At 35.1% G+C, this 24,488-nt stretch overlaps 1 protein-coding gene across 1 annotated transcript; it reads right to left on the reverse strand.

Moving 5' to 3' along the window:
- Nucleotides 1-408: 408 nt before the first annotated feature.
- On the reverse strand, nt 409-3,094 carry LOC124820545 (Peroxidase superfamily protein). The gene is made up of 5 exons (XM_088098930.1): nt 3,001-3,094; nt 1,698-1,846; nt 1,398-1,592; nt 1,119-1,284; nt 409-937 (listed from the first exon to the last, which is right to left on the reverse strand). The coding sequence occupies exons 1-5, from the start codon at nt 3,071-3,073 to the stop codon at nt 531-533; spliced, it is 990 nt and encodes a 329-aa protein (XP_087955056.1). The 5' UTR covers nt 3,074-3,094; the 3' UTR covers nt 409-530.
- Nucleotides 3,095-24,488: the final 21,394 nt, after the last annotated feature.

Raw genomic sequence — 24,488 nt, forward strand, 5'->3', positions numbered from 1 at the left:
TTTATAATTTTTATCGTATATAATTTTATCTAATTTTCATAAACATAATTACATTCGAAGGAATTGGCTTAACGGGTTTTTTTAGAGATGATGATTCAACATATGCAGATAATGAAATTAGAGAGGTTATTGAAGAGGGTAAAATTGAAGAGATCTTGAATGAACTTTTGCCTAAAGGTGAATATGTCAATTACTGAACTCTTTACAAAGACAAATTATTTAACGACAAATGTTTCTGATTTTTTCAATTGGGATGACAGAGAAAAAGTTGGAGTGAGAGATGAAAGAAAAAGGAATGAGAGAGATGATTAACGGTTTGTGGTTCTTTTTTTAGTTTTGAGAATGAAAATTATTAAAATATCCTTAACCTTAAAACTTAAAATCGATGATATATAAGGGTATTTTTGTCTATTAAAACACCGTACATATTACTAAAATGTACCAACTGGAAAACAAGCGTACACGCATTAAGAAACCTATATATATATATATATATATATATATATATATATATATATATATATATATATTTAATCGACATTGAGGTAGCGACAGTCCTTTCTAATTTCTCCTTGATCCCCTTGTAGAGGATTGGTCTCAGATAACAATTGAATGGCCCTTGAGAACTGCTGGTGGAAATATTGATTATCATTGGCCATCTTTTGGACGTAAGGTGCTGTTCTTGAGTCAGTGGCAAGCTCTTCATCCACCAGGAGAAGGCCCTTATGTTCCAAGATGTTCTTGTAGTAGTTGTTGTCAATGATCATGGGCGTTTTCAGGTCATTCCTTGAATACAACACAGCCTTTGGATCAGGATTCGGTGTAGGACACCGACGTTTCAGGTACTCAGCATGTGCAGGATCAAGTGTTGTGTCCACGGTAGGATATAATCTGTGTACAAGATTCACGCAGTGAACTCTTCCTACCGAGTGAGCTCCTGAATAAATAAACGAATAATAAATCATCTTAAGTCAACTTTTCATTGATTTTATTATTTTTATTTTTTTCTCTAGTTTTATTGACCTAGCTTGTGTGACGTGGTTTCTGCCTAAAAGGTTAGGCATGTGTGCATTAAGTAATAGTTTCGTTAAAATAATAACATAGGGAATGTTTTATACCTAAAAGAGCGACTGTGGCTTCAACGTCAATGCCAATGGCTTGAAAACGAGACAGCACTACGAAAATCGAATCATTGTGGTTTGGAATCAAGTCTTCCACCTCTTTTGCATAGCTTTGTTTGCTATCCCTTCGCCCTGTCTTCATTTCAATGCTTGGTCCACCCAACTGAGAAATCATTATAAACCACACATTTTCAATTAACTCTCTCAAGAAAACCTTTATCCTTGATGAATTATGGACACAATTAATAAACAAAAAAAAGAAAAAAATCATCAGACCAAGGAAATGCCATCTCTAGCAGAAAGAGCAATAATGTCAGCGCATGACACAGTCAAGGGACATTCTTCTTCAACTGCGGCTTTGATGGTGTTTACGTACTTAAAGTTCCTCATACCGAAACTTCTCTCCGATGTCTGCTCCGACACTAAAGTACCGTCGCGCGCCGTCTCTAAAAGTAGCGATGCATCGCATGACTGCATCAGAATTCAATTCAGTATTCGTATATTGATATTTTTGCGAACAGTTACGAATATTATAAGAAAATTACAGTGTCATCTATATGGGTATTTGTTCCTGACCTGGACGACGCAATCGTGGAAGAGATTTCTAACCCATGAGACGGCAGTGTTTCCATGCTTGTGATATAGTTGTGTGACTTGTTGCTTGATGATGTCCTCTGCTTTCGGGCAGCTTTTAGAGTAGTAATTCAGCTGAAGTTGGCTTTTGCCTTTGTATGTATAACATGATATATGATATGATGCAAGAACTATTAGTGTAACTTCAAATCAATATATCACATTATAACTAAAAAATATGAAGGTTCCGTCTATATTGAATCAATGTTCCTTCGTTGAACTTTGATAAAACTTAATATACATTTTAATGTATATTCTAGGTTTAAATCCACTTTTAATATTTGTCACAATTATTGAATGTGGTAGCTCAATCTCTTTTTTTTCACCCAATGTAGTTTCCTGTTTGGCAACGTAACAATGTAAATGACACAGGTTGGTGCAACATTGAATTGTCACCTTATTATCGTCTAAATGACACGTTACACTAAAGGATTGATATTACAGTGGATAAATCAATTACGTTGAATAATATCAAGTGTGACATTTAGATCTACGAGTAGCAAGATCACGTTTCATTTACACTTATGAGTGGCAAGGTAAGTTACCAACCCACTTTAGCTTGCCTTGCTCACCAACTAACGGGCCGAAAGCGTGAGAGAAACTAATCGTTAGCCCATTCTTTTTTTTTAAAATTAAAATTTAAAATAGAAGATAATTTCAAAAATTAATTTCTCTATATTATATAATTTTAAGATTGTTGTAATTTAAATCATTAATACTTACAAATTAAGTTTTAATAATAAATTAGAATAGAATAACTTAATATTTAAACATATTAATTTTTTCAATTTAATGAAAACATGAATTAATCAATTAAAAACTCAAAAAATATTTATATGATTAAATTTTCATTTATTATATATATATATATATATAAATTATAAAAATTAAAAAACATAAAAAATAATCATTGGACTAGCTCACCAGCTTGTTGGCCCGTCCGCGTCAATTGGCTGTATGGGCCGAAATTTCTAATCGGTTTTAATATGGCGAGTGAAGTTCGATCCTATCCCACTTTTGTTTTGACTAATACAGATTAGATTAATCCGTTCGATCACTCCAATTTATACGGTCACATTAACATCAATTTAATAAAAGTGCCTACATTAACTTATTTTTAGCAAATATAGAGATAATAATGAGAAAAACAATTCAGAAACAATATTAAATAATTTCAAGAAAGATTGACTCTAAAAGAAATATGAAACCTATATTCATCTAAAAGAAAAACAAAACATAAGCATACCCAAATTAAAGTGTGCTAGAAGCAATAGAAGGAGGAAACAGAAGTTAGAAGGAGGATTAGTAAGGGTGGCCATATCTCGGAGGTTGAATAATTGTGATTTAGAAAGAGGGAATTTGGAAGGGTTTATATAGAGGTTATTGAATGCAGTGGGCAATGATTTTGGGTTGAAAGAGTAGAAGTGAAGGCTTTGGTCGGCTTGTGTGCATTCTCCACTACGCAACTTTCTTTGACCACGCTCATGGCCCACTCCAACGCTACACTGCTGCAACTAGCACTTCTAATATGGTACAACATGTTACATGATCATATTCAAATTAGATAAGGAATATTATAAATCAACACATGAAATCAATAACAATATTAGCTCGTAAGAAGAAAAATGTAATTTTTACTATAGGCTTATAGTCGACTGTTAACACTCCGGTAAGTGTATCAAATCATATCAAGTAATAATAAATGGTAAGACCAAGTATCGTTTTTCAAGAGACTCACAACACTAAACAGTTATGTGATTACTCAACTAATTAAGATTCTAAAGAACAAATTTTGGAGTTTTTAAATGCAAATGCAATAAAATAAACATGAATGCAATTTGATCAATTGAGGTTAAACACAAGAATGAATGGATGGAGTTGATGATATTCTTATTGGGTTTAGATTTCACCTAATTTACTCTCATGCATATATGAATTCATCTTCTTCATTAATGTTAATGTCACTTTCTAATTTACCTTAAACCCGATGTCTCGGTGAAGAAAGCCTACTACTCATTACTAGATCACAATGTCTTGTCTCCCTAACAATTAATCATGCATTACATTCGCACAGAAGCATAAAGGCAACAAACCCTCCTATCCCTATGTCTAAGTAATATTGTTTTTGGGAGAATTTTCCCAGTTCTAGATTTTCTCATATGTGTCCATAGTGACAAAACCAATAATCATGCAATTGAATGAGTTAAAGAAAGCATGCATAGAGTGTAGAGGAAAAACCCTAACAATTAATGAAGTAAAGCATTTTATAATAAGAATCAATTCAATACATGAGAGTTTAAGAGGTTACATCTTTCCCAACAACAAATAAGGTTTAGTTCCCCATTATCATGGAGAAACTAGATCAACAATGGAATGAAAGAATGAAAAAGATAGAAAAACCCTAGAAAGAGAAGAGGAGACTCCCACATCCCCAAATCTACCCCCAATGGGTGAAAAGTTTGTTTTTGTGCTCAAGTCATCAAAAGATACATTCCTTAGGACGTGCAAGTCCTTAAATAGACTAGAAAAATAACAGAAAACAGGGCGCCCAACAGAAGCTGCGACACTGAAATGACGCTCAGCGGTGGCGCTCGGGCGCGAAACAGTGCTTTCAAAACTAAACTGGCGCTCAGCGCAACTTTTTCTGCACTCTGGTTGACTTTTCTGCAGTCTGGTTGACTTTTCTGCATTTCAACCATTCGGTACTTTAACTCTTCTTTCAAATCATTCCAATAGTCTACAAAATCAAGGGAATCTAGCATAAAACCATTAAATTCATCTTCAACTCTCTTATTCACAAAACTAAAGCAAAAATATGAGTTAAAGCAAGTATCTAAGTCAGAAAGGGTGTTTTGAATATCAAAATTAAGTATAAAAATAACGGTTTTTCAACCGTTATCACAACCCCAAACTTTGTCCTCAAGCAAAACAAAACCTGGTTTAAATAACATAGTCACGCTACAATGGTCTAGCACACCAAAAAACATTTTTATCTAGAACAAGTAAATCACTCATGTTTGCTCATCATAGAAAGATCAATCAAGATAGATGTTGTCATAGCCAATCAAGCTTCAATTATGGGGCTCACATAATCAAGAAATATACAACAGATGCAACAACCTTATGAGTGATCAACAAGTAGACAAAATGTTACCCTATGTGTATGGAACTGTTCCTCACCAAAGATAGTGTTTCACTCAAGCACTCAAAAGTGTTTCACTAAGGCACTCAAAAGTGTATAGTGAGGTGACATTCTTACAGTCTACTATCACAATGTCACATGAATCAACTTTGCTTTTCATTTAACCATATATCAAACACACTCACAAGCAAGTTATCATCACAAGGACTTTTCAAGGCTTGTATTGAGGCTGGGCTAAGAAGAAAATTGGTTTTTTTAGACAACAAAATTCCTTGAGTTAAGAGAGTGCAAATTCATTTATTCACATCAACAAAAATCTCTATTTCTTCTTTTATGTGAGAAACCAAATCTTCAACTTATTCCCAACTTTTCTTTCATTGAGCTCCACCTTTTCTTTTCTTTCTTTTCTTCTCTTTTCTTTTCTTCTCTTTTCTTTTCTTCTCTTTTCTTTTTCTTTTTGCTTTTGCTCAATGCTCTCTGATAAATTTCACAAAGTTCTTTCCAGTTTCTCACCACCCCAAACTTGAACCTTCTCCATTACCACAAAACATGCTCTACTTAACTCAAGGTAATGATTTCAAAAAGGGTTTTTCCACTTTTCAAATTTAGGCTCAAGGTGCAAAGGTTAGAGAAAACATTGATCTTTATTGGGTTCACCTATAAACATTGGCTCTAAGGGAGAAGAAAAACATGACCTTGATCATTTGTAACAAGCAAGCAAGTGGTTCAATCATAGAAAATTAGGCAAAATAAATCATGCTTCCAAAGCAATAACACTCAATCAATCAAAAACTCTGGAGCCTAATCTCACAGGTTAACTCAAGTTCCACAATTTGATAAACATCCTGCCATCATATTAATCATGCATCTGTTTTTAACAATACTATGAGCAACCACCATCTATGCTTAAAAAAACTCAACAATCATTAACTCAACATGCATCATAAAACAATAGAGCAAACACAAGAATATTACTCATCACAAACAATTTATCACATCATAACAAACTACTACACAAACCTCATTAAACCAAGTACATAAGCAAAAATAAAAATAAAATAAAAAAATTCATATAAGCATAAAAATAAAACAAAAAAACTTCAAAATCCTGATCCATCAGCATCCATCAGTAGCTGCTTTCAGTAACATCCATCAATAGATGTCTAGTAGCATAACATCCATTAGTAAATACTCTCAGTAGCATCCATTAGTAGATGCTCTCTCATCTAAATCTTCCTACATCCATTAGTAGATGTGAATCCTTCTCATCAACATCCATCAATAGATGCTAATCTTTCTCATCTGCATTGACATCCATCAGTAGACGCCATCAGTATAGGCTTAATAACATATAATCCATCAGTAGACGCTATCATTCATCACCCTCATCATAACAGCATCCATCAGTAGATGCTGTCATTTGAGTCCTCCTAGCATCCCTTAGTAGATGTTGTCCAACATCCATCAGTACATGCTCCAACGTCCATCAGTACATGCTATAATTCCTGCAAAGCAAATTCAAATCCAAAAGGAAAAGTCAGAAATTGGGTTGCCTCCCAATAAGCGCTTGTTTAACGTCACGAGCCTGACACCATTAAGCACAATTTGCATCTATGATGTTGGTGTTCCTTTCGCTTTCATCACACCAACTTATTTGCAACATGTTCTTGTTCACCATCTTTACCATCCTTGAATAAGGAGCCTCAATCTCAATAACTTCATTCTCTTTGATATTTTTAACCACTTCATGCACAGAACTTGGTGAACATGACACTTGAAGGATGGCGCTCAGCGCCCTTAATGGGACGCTGATAACAGTTGAAAAACTGTTATTTTCATGCTTAAAAGTGATACTAAAAGCAACCTTAAACACTTAGAAACTAGCTTGAAATCATGCTTTTGGTCATATTTTTAGAAATAAGAGAGTTGGACAGGTTTATGCTTGATTTCAGTGTTTTATGCAGGTTTTAAGGTGAATTTGGTGAAAGAAGTGAAGAAGGATAGAGATGGAATCAGAAAAGACATCAAAAAGTGAAAAAGGAGAAGTCGCAATTACCGCTTAGCGGCAGTTTACTGCTGAGTGGCACTCAGGAACTCACGTTGGATCCGCTGAGGGGGTGAAAATGCCACTTGATAACAGTTGAAAAACTGTTATTTTCATGCTTAAAATTGATACTAAAAGCAACCTTTAACACTTAGAAACTAGCTTGAAATCATGCTTTTGGTTATAATTTTAGAAATAAGAGAGCTGGACAGGTTTATGCTTGATTTCAGTGTTTTTATGCAGGTTTTAAGGTGAATTTGGTGAAAGAAGTGAAGAAGGATGGAGATGGAATCAGAAAAGACATCAAAAAGTGCAAAAGGAGAAGCCGCAAGTACCGCTCAGCGGTAGTTTACCGCTGAGCGACACTCAGAAACCCACGTTGGATCCGCTGAGGGGTAAAATGGCCGCTGAGGGGAGAAAAACAACTCATGCACTTACCGCTGAGCGGCAGTTTACCGCTGAGCGGCACTTTTATGGGCTTGGGCCTAATTTTTCTGTATTTTTAGAATAATATATAAGTTGTAGGACGTCCTAGGGTTTGTATCTTTGGCAGAGACAAAGCAAATACTCTCTTTTCCACCCCTTTGAAGGAAGATCTTGGATGCTTAGGCTACCTCTTCACCTTTCTAGGGTTTTATCTTTCATTCTTCCATTATTATTCATCTAGTTTTACCATGAATATGGTGAACTAAACCTTGTATTGTTGTTGGGGAATCAATGTAGTCTTGTGAAACTCTCTGATAACAGTTGAAAAACTATTATTTTCATGCTTAAAATTGACACAAAAAGCAACCCTTACACTTAGAAACTAGCTTGAAATCATGCTTTTATCCATATTTTTAGAAATAAGAGAGCTGGACAAGTTTACGCTTGATTTCAGTGTTTTTGTGCAGGTTTTAAGGTGAATTTAGTGAAAGAAGTGAAGAAGGAGAGAGATGAAAGTGAATTTAATGGTTTTGTGCAAGATTCCCTTGATTTTGTAGACTAATTGAATGATTTGAAAAAAGAATTGAAGTACCGAATGATTGGAATGCTGAAAAGTCAACCAGAAACCAGAAAAGTCAACCAGTCAACCAGAAAAGTCAACCAGTCAACCAAAAAGTCAACCAGTCAACCAGAATACGAAAACAGTCAACCAGACGAGTTTTGGGCAAGTTTTATGCGATTTTATGATCTGTTTGGGCCTGGACCCGTTTTCTATTATTTTTATGTCCTATTTAAAGACCTAGATGTCTTAGGGTTGGTATCTTTGGTAGAAACGAAGCAAACACTCTGTCTTCCACCCCTTTGAAGGAGGATCTTGGATGCTCAGGCTACCTCTTCACCTTTCTAGGGTTTTATCCTTCATTCTTTCATTATTGTTCATCTAGGTTCACCATGAATATGGTGAACTAAACCTTGTATGTTTGTTGGGAATCAATGTAATCTTTTGAAGCTCTCATATATGGAATTTGTGCTTGCATCTTAATCTAAAATTTATGCTTTCTTTCATCATTAGTTAGGGTTTTTCCTCTTTGCTTAATGCTTGCTTTGTTTAACTCATTCAATGCATGATTATTGATTTTGTTGATACGGGAACGTACGGGGAAGTCTAGATCCGGGGAATCTCTCCCAATTTTATATTGGTTGTCGTTAAGCTCATGTGCTAAGAGAACTAATTATTAGGAATGCTAGGAATCGTATGAACTCGTAATTAGGGATAGGCCTTCTTGACAAGGTAATTTAGAGAGTGGCATTAACTTGAACGATTTGGTCATACTTGGTCTTACCGAGTTTATTACTTGAACGATTTGGTCATATTTGCCGATTGTAAAACAAGTTTGTGACATCATATTTTGGTGATCATAAATTTGTCCATCACTCTCATATATCACTACAAGAAAAATCATTATTATCTACCGCCAAAATCCGTATAAAACCTCAAAAATCCGTATATAAAATAGTATTACATAGGACTATATACGGAAAAAAATCCATATATAAAATGATCGTAGCTATTATTATATATGGATTTTTTCGTATATAATTACATACGGAAAAATCCGTATGTAATTATATACGGAAAAATCCGTATATAATTGTATACGGACAAATCCGTATATAAAATCTGTATATAATTACATTTCAAAAAATCTATATATAATTATATACAGAAAAATCCGTATATACCATTGCTTATAGAAAAAATTGTTTTATTCAACACCTGCAAATACATTAATTACAAACTTGTAATATACATACAACCAACCACCACAATAACTTTTATTTAACACCATATCAAACATTTCACACTAAAAATAAATATATATTACTTAAAAATCATTATCAAATAAGTTTACAAAATGTCCAATATTCATAAATAGATTGTGTAGTTCCTAAGATGTCAAACAATATAAATTCTACAATTTATAAAATGTCAAACAACATAGAATGACAAGTCTATAATTTCCTAATAATCACTAAGGCCTTATAAGATTGTGCCTAGAGTGGAGGAGGTGGATTAGCACCACTAGATGCCATATACTGACAAAAACAAATGCAATTGGATGGTCATACATAAAGTTGACAGACTCTATTAAACAATTAAGAAGATCAAAACCAAGAACATTAAGATGAATTTAATAAAATTCATAACATTATAGGTATTTCACATTACATTAGGATAAGAAGAATGAAAACAAGATTGATGCACAGGTGACCCAATCTACCAGAATGTGATTTAAATGTTGTTGGAAACCCTTCTATACAGGGATATGTAAATAAATATAATTAAGATCTGCATAAAAAAATAAAAAAATTTATAATAGTATATCAGAAAAGTAGGCATCAATCATATTAAAAAGTCAGGCGACTACGTAAATTCATTACTATTTTTTATTGAAAAGCTTATGCGGGTTTATACTAGAATACTACTCTACTTTTTAATTAAGTTACATTCAACAAAACTTTATTAAATATGTTTATAATTTAAATGGTTAAAATTTGATTCTTTATTTTTCCCTTTTTTATAAAATTTAAAAATACTAGTTTTTAATTTCTAACATTGTATGATGCTATTTAATAAATTATGCATTAAAATAAAAGTCAAATCATCATTTCAAGTAATACATAAAAGTATCGTGATATAAAATCGACATATAATACTTCGAAAACAAAAGAAAAGTTGTGAAAATAAAAGCAGTAATTTAATAAGTATTAATATTAATAGAAATTTAATCCAACCATGCGTAACTTGGATAGAGATGCAGGAGCAATGAAAATTCTTATTCTCTGGTTTTTATTTCATTTCATTACAGGTATATTACAAGATATGAACTGAAATTAGTCATGAAAGAATATCAGATGCAAACATTAATGCAATCATAACTAATAAGTGGTTATAATAAAAAACTTAATAGGACCATTAAGCATTGATGCAAACAGAGCAACCCAATTATCAGATGATTCATGCACTTACAATATTCCAAAGCAACCAGAAAAAGCATAAATTAAATTTAAAGTAATCTTCAAAAGCTTTATTCTTGAAATTTTTCACTACTTACAAGAGAATATGGTCTTAGAAATCCTCTGACAGCACCAATTGCTTGAAATACCTGATAGAGCAACTAGATCAATTAGGGTTAGTCCATGTGATGCAAACATTTGGTTCATTAAACGGCCCTTTTATCCTACGCAAGATATGAACGAGATGAAGCTATTAGAAATAGCATTAACAACAACCTTGAGTTTGAAGTAAGAAAAGTAATGCAAGAATTACAGCCATGGCCTAGAACTATTCAAAGAGATGATCTGTCAAAAATAACATGTAAGACAAGTCCATACCACATCATAGCAACCCAGTTTGATAACAGCTCTCCACAACCTGCAGCCAGTTGAAAAGTAAGGGATCCACTATCTCAAAACAATGTAATAACACATTCAAATATCAAGGAGGTTAGGCCAAGTTAAACTAGCCTTTAGAATGCTTATGAGAAAGGGGTTACACCCTTGCGTCACAGGGGATATTATACATACTTAAGGTAATTTAGAGGCTCTCCGTAAAACTTAGGGGGCTTAAATTCCAAGGACCGCTGTCAGTAGAAATTCTCAAGCTCTTTCATAAATGTTTCACGGTCCAGAGGTGTGCCATACTCATCATACTCATTCATCTGTGCATGAAAGGCAAGATAAATAGAATGTACAAAAGAGAAATAACAAAAACTCTGCCATCTTACTGGAAGTAGGTACCCATAATCTCCACTAAGTTGTACATGATCAAGTTGTAGGAGTCTTAGTCTCTTCATTTTCTTGAAAGAACGAGCTTCCAAGCAATCTCTAATGCTGGAATGCAGTTTCAGGGACAATCCTTCGATAGCTCTTATCCCCTGTGATGAATATAGGAAAGATAAATAATTATTGATTATTGATGCTTAACGTTTAGTTTAACAAGTTAACAACACATGCATTACACTCAGAAAGAAAACACTTTCAAAAGAAGTTTCAAAATTATATAAATAATGTTCTTACAGTATTCTCTTTCACAACCTTAACTTATGCTTCATTCACTCTCAAACCAAAGAAAGTACGAAGGACCCATTTGTTTACCTGAAATCTTTGTCATCCCAACCAGTGATACCTGCAGTTGTGGTGAAAGCATGGCTCCAGCTGGACAACGCATCTTTCAGTTGTTCTCCTGAATAGCATTTGTGTGCAATTTCTTCCAAACCCTGAGAATCCAGGAATACTCCAAAAACGGAGAAGATTCGACGCGAAGAACCCTAAAACCCTAGGTTGACGAAGGAAACCTAAAATGGACCGATTAATCGGTGCAAATGCAAGATTGATCGGTGTAAATGATGCAAATCGAAGAATCAATCGGTGGAAAGGCTTTTAATCGATAGAAAAGAGGATTTAATTGGTTGAAAATGAAGAAAATGGTGAAAAGAGGTTGGAGCCCTAACTAGAGATGTAGATCGACTAATGAATCGGTAGAACAAACGTTCGATGGTTGCAAAGGCTATGGAAAAGCTAAATATGAAAGAAGAAGATTGTGTGAAGAAAAATGGTTTGTGAATATCTCGAGTGGAAAGAGGAAACTCAAGGAAGACGAAATTTGAAAGATGAGAGCAAACCTGAAAGGAAGATAATGTTCAAGATGAAGGAGAAAAGCCACATGCACGCACTGATGAAAACGAAGATAAAGCTCGAAGGAGGGCCCAAGAAGTTCACGTCGAATTGAAGGAGAAGCATGAAGAGGAGTAAAGATGGGGAAGAAGCTTAGAGAATAGAGAAAAGTGAAGAAGGTTAAGGAAAGAGGGTTCGAGGAAAGAGGCTGAAACTTTGTTTTTTTTTTTTTCAAAATAATCATTTTTCAAATTCGTATGTAATATTGGTAGATAAAACTTATTTTTAGTTATATACGAATTACAAAAGTTACATACGAATTTTATCCTTCGAAAATCTTTCCGACATTATGAACTAAAATTATATACGGATTTTATATACGGATTTTTGATAGGTAATCAAGTTTTTGGCACCGTTGCCGAGGACTCGTGGTTTAACTAGTTAATTTGTGTGATTATTGATTATCTTTGACTTGAATTTTGAAATTCTGTTTTTATTTTCTGTTTTTATTTTTCGGTTTTTATTTTATTTTATTTTATTTTATTTTCTGTTTTTATCTCTGAATCTTATATCTTCTTTTATATCTTTTTGTGCTAACCAATTCTTCTACTGTTTTGTTTTCTTGTGTATGCAGGAAGCAATCCGAACTAGGAGCAAGAAAACTACAGAACCTCTTCTTGAAGGTTTAGACGAGAGTAGACGGAGGAGAAAAATCCGTACATCTAGAGAATTTTTCCCTCCTTCGAAAACTCTGTTGCAACCATCACCACAAGGTTCTGACCATAGCACTGAGAACATGGAGAACAATAATATCAGAAGAACTCTTGGAGATTACACAAATACAACTAGACCTCAGCATTTTAACAGCATAGCAAGACCAAGAGTCAATGCAGCTAACATGGAGGTCAAACCAGCGTTGATCCAACTGGTGCAAAGTAATCAATTCAATGGGTTATCTCACGAAAGCCCATATGAGCACCTCACAACATTTAATGAGATCTGCAACACAGTGAAAATAAATGGGGTGCCGGATGAAGCAATCAAACTTAGCTTGTTTCCATTCTCATTAGGAGGCAATGTTAAGCTTTGGTTAAATTCTTTTCCAGAGGGAAGCTTTACAGAGTGGGAAGCAGTGGTAACAAAGTTTCTAAACAAATACTTCCCACAATCAAAGGTGAATAAAGGAAAGCAAGAGATTTCTTCATTCAGGCAAGGCATGGAGGAATCACTGGGTCATGCATGGGACAGATATAAAAGCTTATTACGAAAAACTCCCACGCATGGATTCGACGAAGTGGAAGTAGTCCTAACTTTCCTTGGAGGTCTTGGTTCACAAACCAAGATGATGCTTGACGCCTCAGCAGGAGGAAACATCAAATGGAAAACTCCAGAGGAAGCTACAAAAATAATTGAAAATATGGCTACTAGTGACAACGAGCTCAACATTGAAAGAGGATATCTTAGTCAGAAGGAGTTGTTACAATCAAATGATGCTTTGCTTATTCAAAATAAAATTATTTCTCAACAGTTGGAGGAAGTAATTATGAAACTTTCTCAATTACCACAAGAAATACAAAAGGTTTCAATGGTGCAATGGCAACAACAAAAATGGCAAACGCAATTTACTCCATATGAGAAGACAACAAAACTTGACGAGACTTTCCAAAGATTCTTGAAGACGAATGCATCTTACTGTAAGAATGTGGATGCTACATTTAAAAATATGAAGATCCATATTGAGCGAATAGTTGACAAGATGAAAAATGGTAATATCAGAAAGGAGTGTAAAACTGTTGTGATCAGAAGTGGTAAAGTGTTAGCGGAGAGAAAAAAAGAGAGAGAGGAGAAAGAAAATGAGAGTGAAAAAGAAACATGTGAGTGGAAAAAGAAAGAAGATGAGGAGAAAGAAAAAAAAGAGAGAGAAGAGAGAGAGGAGAGACAGAAAGAAAAAGAGTTTGAAAAACCACTTCCTTATCCAAAGAATTATTCAAGGAAGGAGAAAGAAAAGCAGTTGGAAAGATTCATGGAGTTGTTTAAGAAGCTGAAGATCACTATACCATTCTCTAAAGCATTGCAACAGATGCCATCGTATGCAAAGTTTTGGAAGGAACTTCTTACAAAGAAAAACAAGTACATTGAAAAGGAAACTATCACGGTACAAGGTAACTGCAGTGCAATCATACAGAAATTACCTCCTAAACTTAAAGATCCAGGAAGCTTCACTATTCCATGCACCATAGGAGACTTGGAAGTTGGAAGAGCATTGATTGATTTAGGAGCTAGCATTAATTTAATGCCGCTATCTATGTGTAGAACAGTGCAGGGTTTGGAAATCAAACCAACCAGAATGGCTCTTCAACTGGCGGACAAGTCTCTTAAATATCCATATGGAGTGGTTGAAGATGTTTTAGTGAAGGTTGATAAATTTGTATTCCCAATAGACTTTATTGTAATGGAGATGGAAGGAAATAGTGATGTACCTCTCATTCTTGGGAGACCTTTTATGAAGACTGCTAGAGTTTTAATTGATGTAGAAAATGGTAAGCTTAAATTGAGAGTTGATGATGAAGAAGTCACTTTTGACGTATCCAAGGCCATGACATATCCAAATGATGACAAAGCATGCTTTCAATTTGATGAACTTGATGAAGTTTGTATGGTGCAAGAAAGGATGGTGCGATATATTTCTCCATTAGAGAAAACTCTCATTGATGCTTGTGAAGATTTAGATGAAGAAGAAGAGAAATTAATTGATGAATGTCTGATGGACTTGGAAACATTGAAAAAGAGTCCAGTGGAAGATCCAATATTTGAAATAAGGTTTAATCCTTTAGTACATCCCTATTTATGTACGAATGTCTCAATTGGGTCCTCGTTTTTTAAAGTGTATCAAAATGGTCCTTAATTTTGAAAATTCATATCAATTGAGTCCTTTCCGTTAAGTTGGCTGGACGGCGTTAAAAAAATTCATGAGTGGATGCTGAGATGACGAACGAACGCTCGTTCACCAGCGAACGAACGCTCGTCCACCAGAGAACGAACGCTCGTCCACCAGAAAACGAACGCTCGTCGACCTCTTACTGCTGGACGACCGTTCGTTCCACACTGGACGACCGTTCGTTCGGTGGTCGACGAGCGTTCGTTCGCTGATGGACGAGCGTTCGTCCGCTGGTGGACGAGCGTCCGTTCGTCATCTCAGCATCCACTCATCAATTTTTTTAACGCCGTCCACCCAACTTAACGGAAAGGACTCAATTGATATCAATTTTCAAAATTAAGGACCATTTTGATACACTTTAAAAAACGAGGACCCAATTGAGACATTCGTACATAAATAGGGATGTACTAAAGGATTAAACCTTGAAATAATTGATAAGGAAGAAGAAGTCAAAGCAAAGACGCCAGAATTAAAAAGATTACCATCACATCTGAAATATGTTTTTCTAGAAGAAGATGGAACAAAACCAGTCATCATCAATAACTCTTTATCTCTACAAGAAGAAGAACAGTTGATAGAAATTCTGAAAGCTAACAAAGAAGCAATTGGGTGGTCAATATCAGATTTTAAAGGTATTAGCCCAACTTATTGCATGCATAAGATTTTTATGGAAGATTATAAACCAAGTGCTCAACCACAGAGAAGGTTAAATCCTGTAATGAAGGAGGTGGTTAGAAAATAAGTATTGAAACTATTAGAAGCTGGTATCATCTATCCAATATCTGATAGTGAATGGGTGAGTCCAGTACAGGTGGTTCCAAAGAAAGGTGAGATGACAGTAATTCATAATGATAAGAATGAACTTGTTCCTACTCGGACAGTTACTGGCTGGCGTATGTGCATTGATTACAGGAAGCTAAATAAAGCCACTAGGAAGGACCATTTTCCTCTTCCTTTCATGGACCAGATGTTAGAAAGATTATCAGGTCAAGTTTTCTATTGTTTTCTAGATGGATATTCTGGATACAATCAAATTGTGGTAGATCCAAAAGACCAAGAGAAGACGACTTTTACTTATCCTTTTGGTATTTTTGCTTATAGAAAGATGCCATTTGGATTATGTAATGCTCCAGCTACATTTCAAAGGTGTATGCAGGTAATTTTTGCAGATCTCTTAGAAAAGTGCATTGAAGTATTGATAGATGATTTCTCAGTTTTTGGAAATTCTTTCCAAAGATGTTTGGCTAATTTGAACACTGTTCTCAAAAGATGTGTTCAGACAAATCTTGTTCTTAATTGGGAGAAATGTCATTTTATGGTAACTGAAGGAATTGTGTTGGGACATAAAATTTCTGCTAAAGGAATTGAGGTAGATAAAGCTAAAGTAGAAGTCATTGAGAAACTGCCTCCACCAACAAATGTAAGGGGGATTAGGAGTTTTCTCGGTCATGCTGGGTTTTATAGAAGATTCATCAAAGATTTCTCAAAAATTGCTAAACCATTGAGTAATCTTTTGATGAAGGATGCTCCTTTTGTGATGAATGAAGACTGTTTGAAAGCTTTTGACATATTGAAGAGTAAATTAGTGTCAGCTACAGTAATTGTAGCTCCAGATTGGAATAAAAATTTCGAATTAATGTGTGATGCAAGTGATTATGCAATAGGAGTTGTTCTTGGCCAGCGAAGAGAAAAAAATTTTCATCCAATTTACTATGCTAGTAAAGTTCTGAATGATGCTTAGTTGAATTATGCTACCAAAGAGAAAGAATTTTTGGCTATAGTGTATGCTCTAGAGAAATTTAGACCTTATCTTATTGGATCTAAGGTGATTATCTATACAGATCATGCAGCTATCAAATATTTGTTGACAAAACCAGATTCTAAGCCACGTCTGATTAGATGGGTACTACTATTGCAAGAATTTGATGTGGAAATCCGTGATAAGAAAGGAAGTGAGAACTTGATTGCTGATCATTTGTCACGGTTAGTCAACAATGAGGTCACTAGCAAGGAATCCGAAATCTGGGAATCTTTTTCAGATGAAACACTCATGTATATTCAGCAGAGCCCATGGTTTGCTGATATGGCTAATTTCAAAGCTGCAAGGGTCATGGTAGAAGACTTAACTTGGAAACAAAGAAAAAAAATTTTGCATGATGCCAAGCAGTTTGTTTGGGATGATCCTTATTTGTTCAAGATTGAAGCAGATAATCTTCTGAGGAGATGTGTGACAAATGAAGAAGCAGAAGGAATTCTCTAGCATTGTCATGATTCACCTTATGGAGGACATTTTAATGGAGAAAGAACAGCAGCAAAAGTCCTTCAATCAGGATTTTATTGGCCAACTTTATTTAAAGATGCCCATAATCACGCTAGAAATTGTGATAAATGTCAAAGAGCAGGAACGATCACTAAACGTCATGAGATGCCATTACAAGGCATTTTAGAGGTTGAGGTTTTTGATTGCTGGGGTATTGACTTTGTAGGACCCTTTCCTCCATCTTTCAACAATGAATATATTTTGGTAGCAGTGGATTGTGTGAGCAAATGGGTGGAAGCATTAGCTTGTCCTAAAAATGATGCTAACACGGTAATTAAATTCTTGAAGAAGCAGATATTCTCACGTTTTGGCACTCCAAGAGTGTTAATTAGTGATGGAGGATCTCATTTTTGCAATTATCAGCTAGAAAAAGTACTCAAACATTATGGAGTGAAACATAAGGTAGCTGCACCTTATCATCCACAAACCAATGGACAAGCTGAGTATCTAACAGGGAAATAAAAAGGATCTTGGAAAAAACAGTGACTTCATCAAGAAAGGATTGGTCACTCAAATTGGATGATGCTCTTTGGGCCTATAGGACGGCAATGAAGACGTCTATGGGATTATGACCGTTCCAATTAGTCTATGGGAAAGCATGTCATTTGCTAGTAGAATTGGAGCATAGAGCGTTGTGGGCTTTGAAATTCTTGAATTTTGATCCTTATGAAACTCAATGGACACGTAGAAGGCAGATTTTGGAGCTTGAAGAAATGCGATTACATGCATATGATTCATCCAAGGCTTATAAAGATAAGATCAAATTTTATCATGACAGGAAGTTGGTAAATAAAGTTTTCAATCTGATGGACAAATTTATGATCACCAAAATATGATGTCACAAACTTGTTTTACAATCGGCAAGTATGACCGAATCGTTCAAGTAATAAACTTGGTAAGACCAAGTATCGTTCTCCCAAAGGACTCATGGCCTAGTTTAGTTGTGTGGTTTGTTGATTAGCTAAGACTTAAGAACGAAATAATTGGAGTTTAATATGCAAAACAGAAAATAAACATGTATGCATGAGTTTTGATCAATTGCAAAAGCAAAAGACAAGCACTTTCAATGAAATATATGGATGAATATGTTGTTGGGGGTCAATTTCATCTTATCCACTCTCATATATTTTAGGAATTCAACATTCAAATCATCATTGTTAATGTCACTCTCTAAATTACCTTGTCAAGAAGGCCTATCCCTAATTACGAGTTCATACGATTCCTAGCATTCCTAATAATTAGTTCTTTTAGCACAGGAGCTTAACGACAACCAATATAATATTGGGAGTATTTCCCCAGATCTAGACTTCCCCGTACGTTCCCGTATCGACAAAATCAATAATCATGCATTGAATGAGTTAAACAAAGCAAGCATTTAACAAAGAGGAAAAACCCTAACTAATGATGAAAGAAAGCATAAATCTTAGATTAAGATGCAAGCATAAATTCCATATATGAGAGCTTCAAAAGATTACATTGATTCCCCAACAAACATACAAGGTTTAGTTCACCATATTCATGGTGAACCTAGATGAACAATAATGAAAGAATGAAGGATAAAACCCTAGAAAGGTGAAGAGGTAGCCTGAGCATCCAAGATCCTCCTTCAAAGGGGTGGAAGAGAGAGTCTTTGCTTCGTTTCTGCCAAAGATACCAACCCTAAGACATCTAGGTCTTTAAATAGGACATAAAAATAATAGAAAACGGGTCCAAGCCCAAACAGATCATAAAATCGCATAAAACTGGCCCAAAACTCGTCTGGTTGACTTTTTTCGTATTCTGGTTGACTGTTTGACTTTTTGGTTGACTGGTTGACTTTTCTGGTTGATTGGTTGACTTTTTTGGTTTCTGGTTGACTTTTCTGATTCCATCTCTCTCCTTCTTCACTTCTTTCACTAAATTCACCTTAAAACCTGCACAAAAACACTGAAATCAAGCATAAACCTGTCCAGCTCTCTTATTTCTGAAAATATGGATAAAAGCATGATTTCAAGCTAGTTTCTAAGTGTAAAGGTTGCTTTTTGTGTCAATTTTAAGCATGAAAATAACAGTTTTTCAACTGTTATCACAATCCAGGACAACAGGTACTATTATTCAATTCAAGATTGAAGATATTCCCAGGCAAACTAAAGTCAAAATGGTCAGGACCATTTGTAGTAAAAGAAGTGCACCCGCATGGAGCAATTAAAATATTTAATCCAGCTGCTGATGATCCACAGAAAAGTTGGGTGGTGAATGGTCAACGTCTCAAGCCTTATTTAGGGGGAGAAGTGCAACACTTGTCCACAATGATGCAGTTGGTTAATCCTTGAAATTTTGCGTCAGGCTCGTGACGTTAAACAAGTGCTTACTGGGAGGCAACCCAGTGTTCTTTACGTACTTATGTTTTTAGATTAGGGTTGATGTACTCAACTGGAAATTTGGTTTGTTATGATGGTTTGCTTATGATTGTGATTGTGTGATAAGTAATGCTTGATGATGCTTTGAGATTGATTGATGTTGAGATGTGCACATTAAATGCTTATATAGGTGATTCACTAGCTTTGTGAACAAATGCATGATATTGTGATTGTGATTGTGAGATTAAGCAGGATGTGTATGTCAAATGTGAATGAGCTTATATGTGAGGTTTTGAGCTCCAGAGTTGTTATGATTGAATGCTATTACTTTGAAAGCATGAATGATTTTGCCCAGGTTTTCTATGATTGAATCAATTACTTGTTTTGCATCATATGATCAAGGCCATTTGTTGGAACCCTTTTTATTGGCCAAATTCATAAAGTTAGCCCACTAAAAGAGAACACTTTGTGTTCTATCCTTTGAACCCTTAGCCTTGAACATAATTTGAAAACCCTTGTTGAAAAGCTTTACCTTGAGTTAAGTAGAAAATTTTCTGTGGTATTGATAAATGTTGAGGTTAGGGTTGTTGGGAAATTATGAAAGGGAAATTGAAAGCATTGAGCTAAGAGCTAAGAAATAAGAATGTGAAAAGAAAAAGAAAAATAGAAAGAAGAGAAAAGAAAAGAAAAGGCAAAGCTCAATGCAAAAGAAAGTTAGGAAAAATAAGAATGATTGTGTTGATATGATTCTCTTAACTCAAGGATTTTGGGATCCAGAAAAACCAATTTTCTTGTTAGCCTAGCCACATTATAAGCCATTCAAAAGTCCTTGTGATGATGCATGCTTGTGAATGTTTTTGATTATGGTTAAATGAAAGGCAAAGTTGATTCATGTGACATTGTGATAGTGGAGTGAATGAGTGATTACCTCTTATACACTTGTGTTTGAGTGAAACACTTTACCTAGTGAGGAAATATTCCATGAGCACATGAACATCCATGCTTAATTGATTGATCATTCATGAAAAATAAAATTTGTTGGATATTAAGTGACTTTGTGAACACGAAACCATGTGCACGTCTTGATTGAAATCTTGATCATAAGTTTGATTGAAGTCATTACTTATCTTGAAAAGAAGATTTTTGAATGAGTGAACCATTATATGAATTGGTAGAAGATTGAATTACATTTTGTTTGCTTGAGGACAAGCAAAGTTCTAAGTTTGGGGTTGTGACAACAGTTGAAAAATTGTTATTTTCATGCTTAAAATTGATACTAAAAGCAACCTTTAACACTTAGAAACTAGCTTGAAATCATGCTTTTGGTTATATTTTTAGAAATAAGAGAGCTGGACAGGTTTATGCTTGATTTCAGTGTTTTTGTGCAGGTTTTAAGGTGAATTTGGAGAAATAAGTGAAGAAGGAGAGAGATGGAGTCAGAAAAGACATCAAAAAGTGCAAAAGGAGAAGCCGCAAGTACCGCTCAGCGGCAGTTTACCGCTGAGCGACACTCAGAAACCCACGTTGGAGCCGCTGAGGGGTAAAATGGCCGCTGAGGGGAGAAAAATAACTCACGCACTTACCGCTGAGCGGCAATTTACCGCTGAGCGGCAATTTACCGCTGAGCGGCAATTTACCGCTGAGCGGCACTTTTATGGGCTTGGGCCTAATTTTTCTGCATTTTTAGAATAATATATAAGCTTTAGGACGTCCTAGGGTTTGTATCTTTGGTAGAAACGAAGCAAATACTCTCTTTTCCACCCCTTTCAAGGAGGATCTTGGATGCTCAGGCTACCTCTTCACCTTTCTAGGGTTTTATCTTTCATTCTTCCATTATTATTCATCTAGTTTCACCATGAATATGGTGAACTAAACCTTGTATTGTTGTTGGGGAATCATTGTAGTCTTGTGAAACTCTCATATATGGAATTTGTTTTAACATCTTATTTTTAAGACTTATGCTTTCTTTCATCATTAGTTAGGGTTTTTCCTCTTTGCTTAATGCTTGCTTTGTTTAACTCATTCATTGCCATGATCATTGATTTTGTCGATACGGGAACGTACGGGGAAATCTAGATCCGGGGAATTTCTCCCAATAGTATATTGGTTGCCGTTAAGCTCCTGCACTTAAGAACTAATTACTAGGAATGCTAGGAATTGTATGAACTCGTAATTAAGGATAGGCCTTCTTGCAAGGTGATTTAGAGAGTGGCATTAACAATTGATGAAAAGAATGTTGAATTCCTAAAGTATATGAGAGTGGATAAGATGAAATTGATAACGCCAACAACATACTCATCCATCTATTTCATTGAAGTGTTTGTATTCTGTTTCGCCATTGATCAAATTCATGCATACATGTTTATTTACTGTCTTTTGCATATAAAACTACAATCAATTTGTTCTTAAGTCTTAAATAATCAACAAATCACATAACTAAACTAGGTCGTGAGTCCTTTGGGAGAACGATACTTGGTCTTACCGAGTTTTATTACTTTAAACGATTCGGTCACACTTGCCGATTGTTAAACAAGTTTGTGGCGCCGTTTTCGGTGTTCATAAATTTGTCATCAAGGACACAGTTCAGCAGTACATACAGATATCTAATTGTCATCACAAAAGCACTCAAGCTGCCGAAGAATTTGATAGGCTGCCACCACAACAATGGCAGCTACAACCCTCTCTATCAGAAAGTTTGGATGACACCCTTCAACAATTTTTGAAAAATTCCACCTCTACTCAGAAAAGCATTGAAGCATCATGTAAAAGGATGGAAATGCACCTTCGTTACATTAGTCAGAGATTGAACGTTAAGGTTAATACTGAAGTTAACCTTAAGGAGGAAGGTCAAGCTATTGTCACTGAAAGTGACAAGATTTTTGTTGAGAAAAAGATAGGGAGAGATGAGGAAAAGATAGAGAGAAAAGAAAAAGAAGAGTTGAGTGAGAAAGATAAAGATGAAGAAAAAGAAAAAGAAGTGGTTGAGAGAGAAGAGAGAATGAAAATTTGTGTGAAAATAAAGAAGTTGAGGAGAAAAAGAGAAGGGAAGAAAAAAATAAAAGAAAAGAAAAAGATAAAATTTAGGGAGAGGAAGCGTAAGAAAAAGAAGATGAGAGGAAAGAAGAAGGAATCATATGAAAAACCCCATCCTCATCTAAAAGAAGTTCAGTAGAAAGAAGAAGAAAAAGAAGATGGAACTTGAACTTTACTGGGTCAAGCTAGTGACGTTAAAAGAGCGCTTGCTGGAAGGCAACCCAGTGATTCAAGAACTTTTAATTTTTGGTTTGGTGATGTAATTTTGAACTGTTGGGTATTTTTGTTTTTGTTATAAATATTTTGTTGGATATAGCATCTACTGAAGGATGCAAGGTGGTTAAGTATCTACTGAAGGATACTAGGTTTGTTGCACCTACTGATGGGTGTTGGTGGACTTTGGGTCAGGCTCGTGACGTTAAACAAGCGCTACCTAGGAGGCAACCCAGTTGATTGATTATATTTTTGTTTGTTGTGCTTTAGTTGCATGATAGGAATTTGCATGAGTAATCTCAAAATTTAATTGCAGGGAACCAGTGAGGGGCATGAGTAGAAGGCACCTAGGTTAAGCTAGGAAGAAGAAGAGCACTTCACGAAAGTGCCGCTTGTTAGAATCGCTGCAGCGGAATTGTTAGCGTGGAATAACAAACCAAGAGGGTTTTTAATACGAACGTGTGCCTTTTAATTTCTACTCAATTAAACTTACCAAGCAAATAATAAAGACAAATAAAGAGAGTAAGGTTGAGAGAAATTTGCACAGATGATTTTATCCTGGTTCGGATCTTACCAATCCTACGTCCAGTCGCTTATCTCAAACAAGATAAACCTTTTTCACTAACACAAAACAATTACAAATTACAATCACAAAGAAACACAATTTGTAAAAGTTTAGAAACCACCTCTCTTGATACCACAAGAGATGAACCTACACCTCCTTTGAGTCTTCACAAAGGATGAACACCTCCTCCGAATACTTCACGAAGGATGATTCTCTTCCGAACACCTCCTTAGACACACCAAGGATGAACCGGCTATTTCCTCTGTCACCGTAGTAGCACTTCACCAGCTCCACAGACAAGAGTTTCACAAGCCGAACAAGAACACACAAGTCTCAATGATTTCTGAGTACTAGAGCACAAGGGAAGAGTTGTTTTTGAGATCAACAGAGAGCCAATTTATAGACTCAGCCAAATACTCTTCCATTCTTCGAAAACGGGCCATCTAACGCATTTAATCGATTAACATAAGTATTAATCGATTAAAATGAGTACAACGGCTAGTTTTTCAAATCTGAAAACCCCAACGGTCAGTGTTAATCGATTATTCTCAAGATTAATCGATTAGCTAATCGATTATTATACACTTTAATCGATTATTCTAGTGGCGCTTGGGTTTTCAGGGCCAGCCTCTGTTTTAATCGATTAATACTTGTTTTAATCGATTAATACAGTGCGATTTTGACTCTGGACAATAATTATATAATATAAAATTACATGGAATCAAAACCACTAAAAATCTAAGTCCTAGACACTAAACTACAATTATTACAAAAGCTTTCCATAGCAATACAAGTCTTCATAACATCTTGAATCTTGATTTCTCTTGACTTGATTTGGACATCATCAAAACTTCATCTTCATCATTTTGCTAACATTCTCCCCCTTTTTGATGATGATCAAAAACTCCTTTGATTTAAAGCTTTTAGTAATAATCTGGATAAAACACAACTTACGGAAGAAAAAGTGCATTAGTGAATAAGCACAAATAGCACAAATAGGCAAATAAGCTTTAAACATTTTCTCCCCCTTTTTGATC

This window comes from Vigna umbellata, chromosome 9 (genome assembly GCF_029865625.1).
Source record: "Vigna umbellata cultivar VRB3 chromosome 9, Vumbellata_1.0, whole genome shotgun sequence".
Lineage (NCBI taxonomy): Eukaryota > Viridiplantae > Streptophyta > Magnoliopsida > Fabales > Fabaceae > Vigna > Vigna umbellata.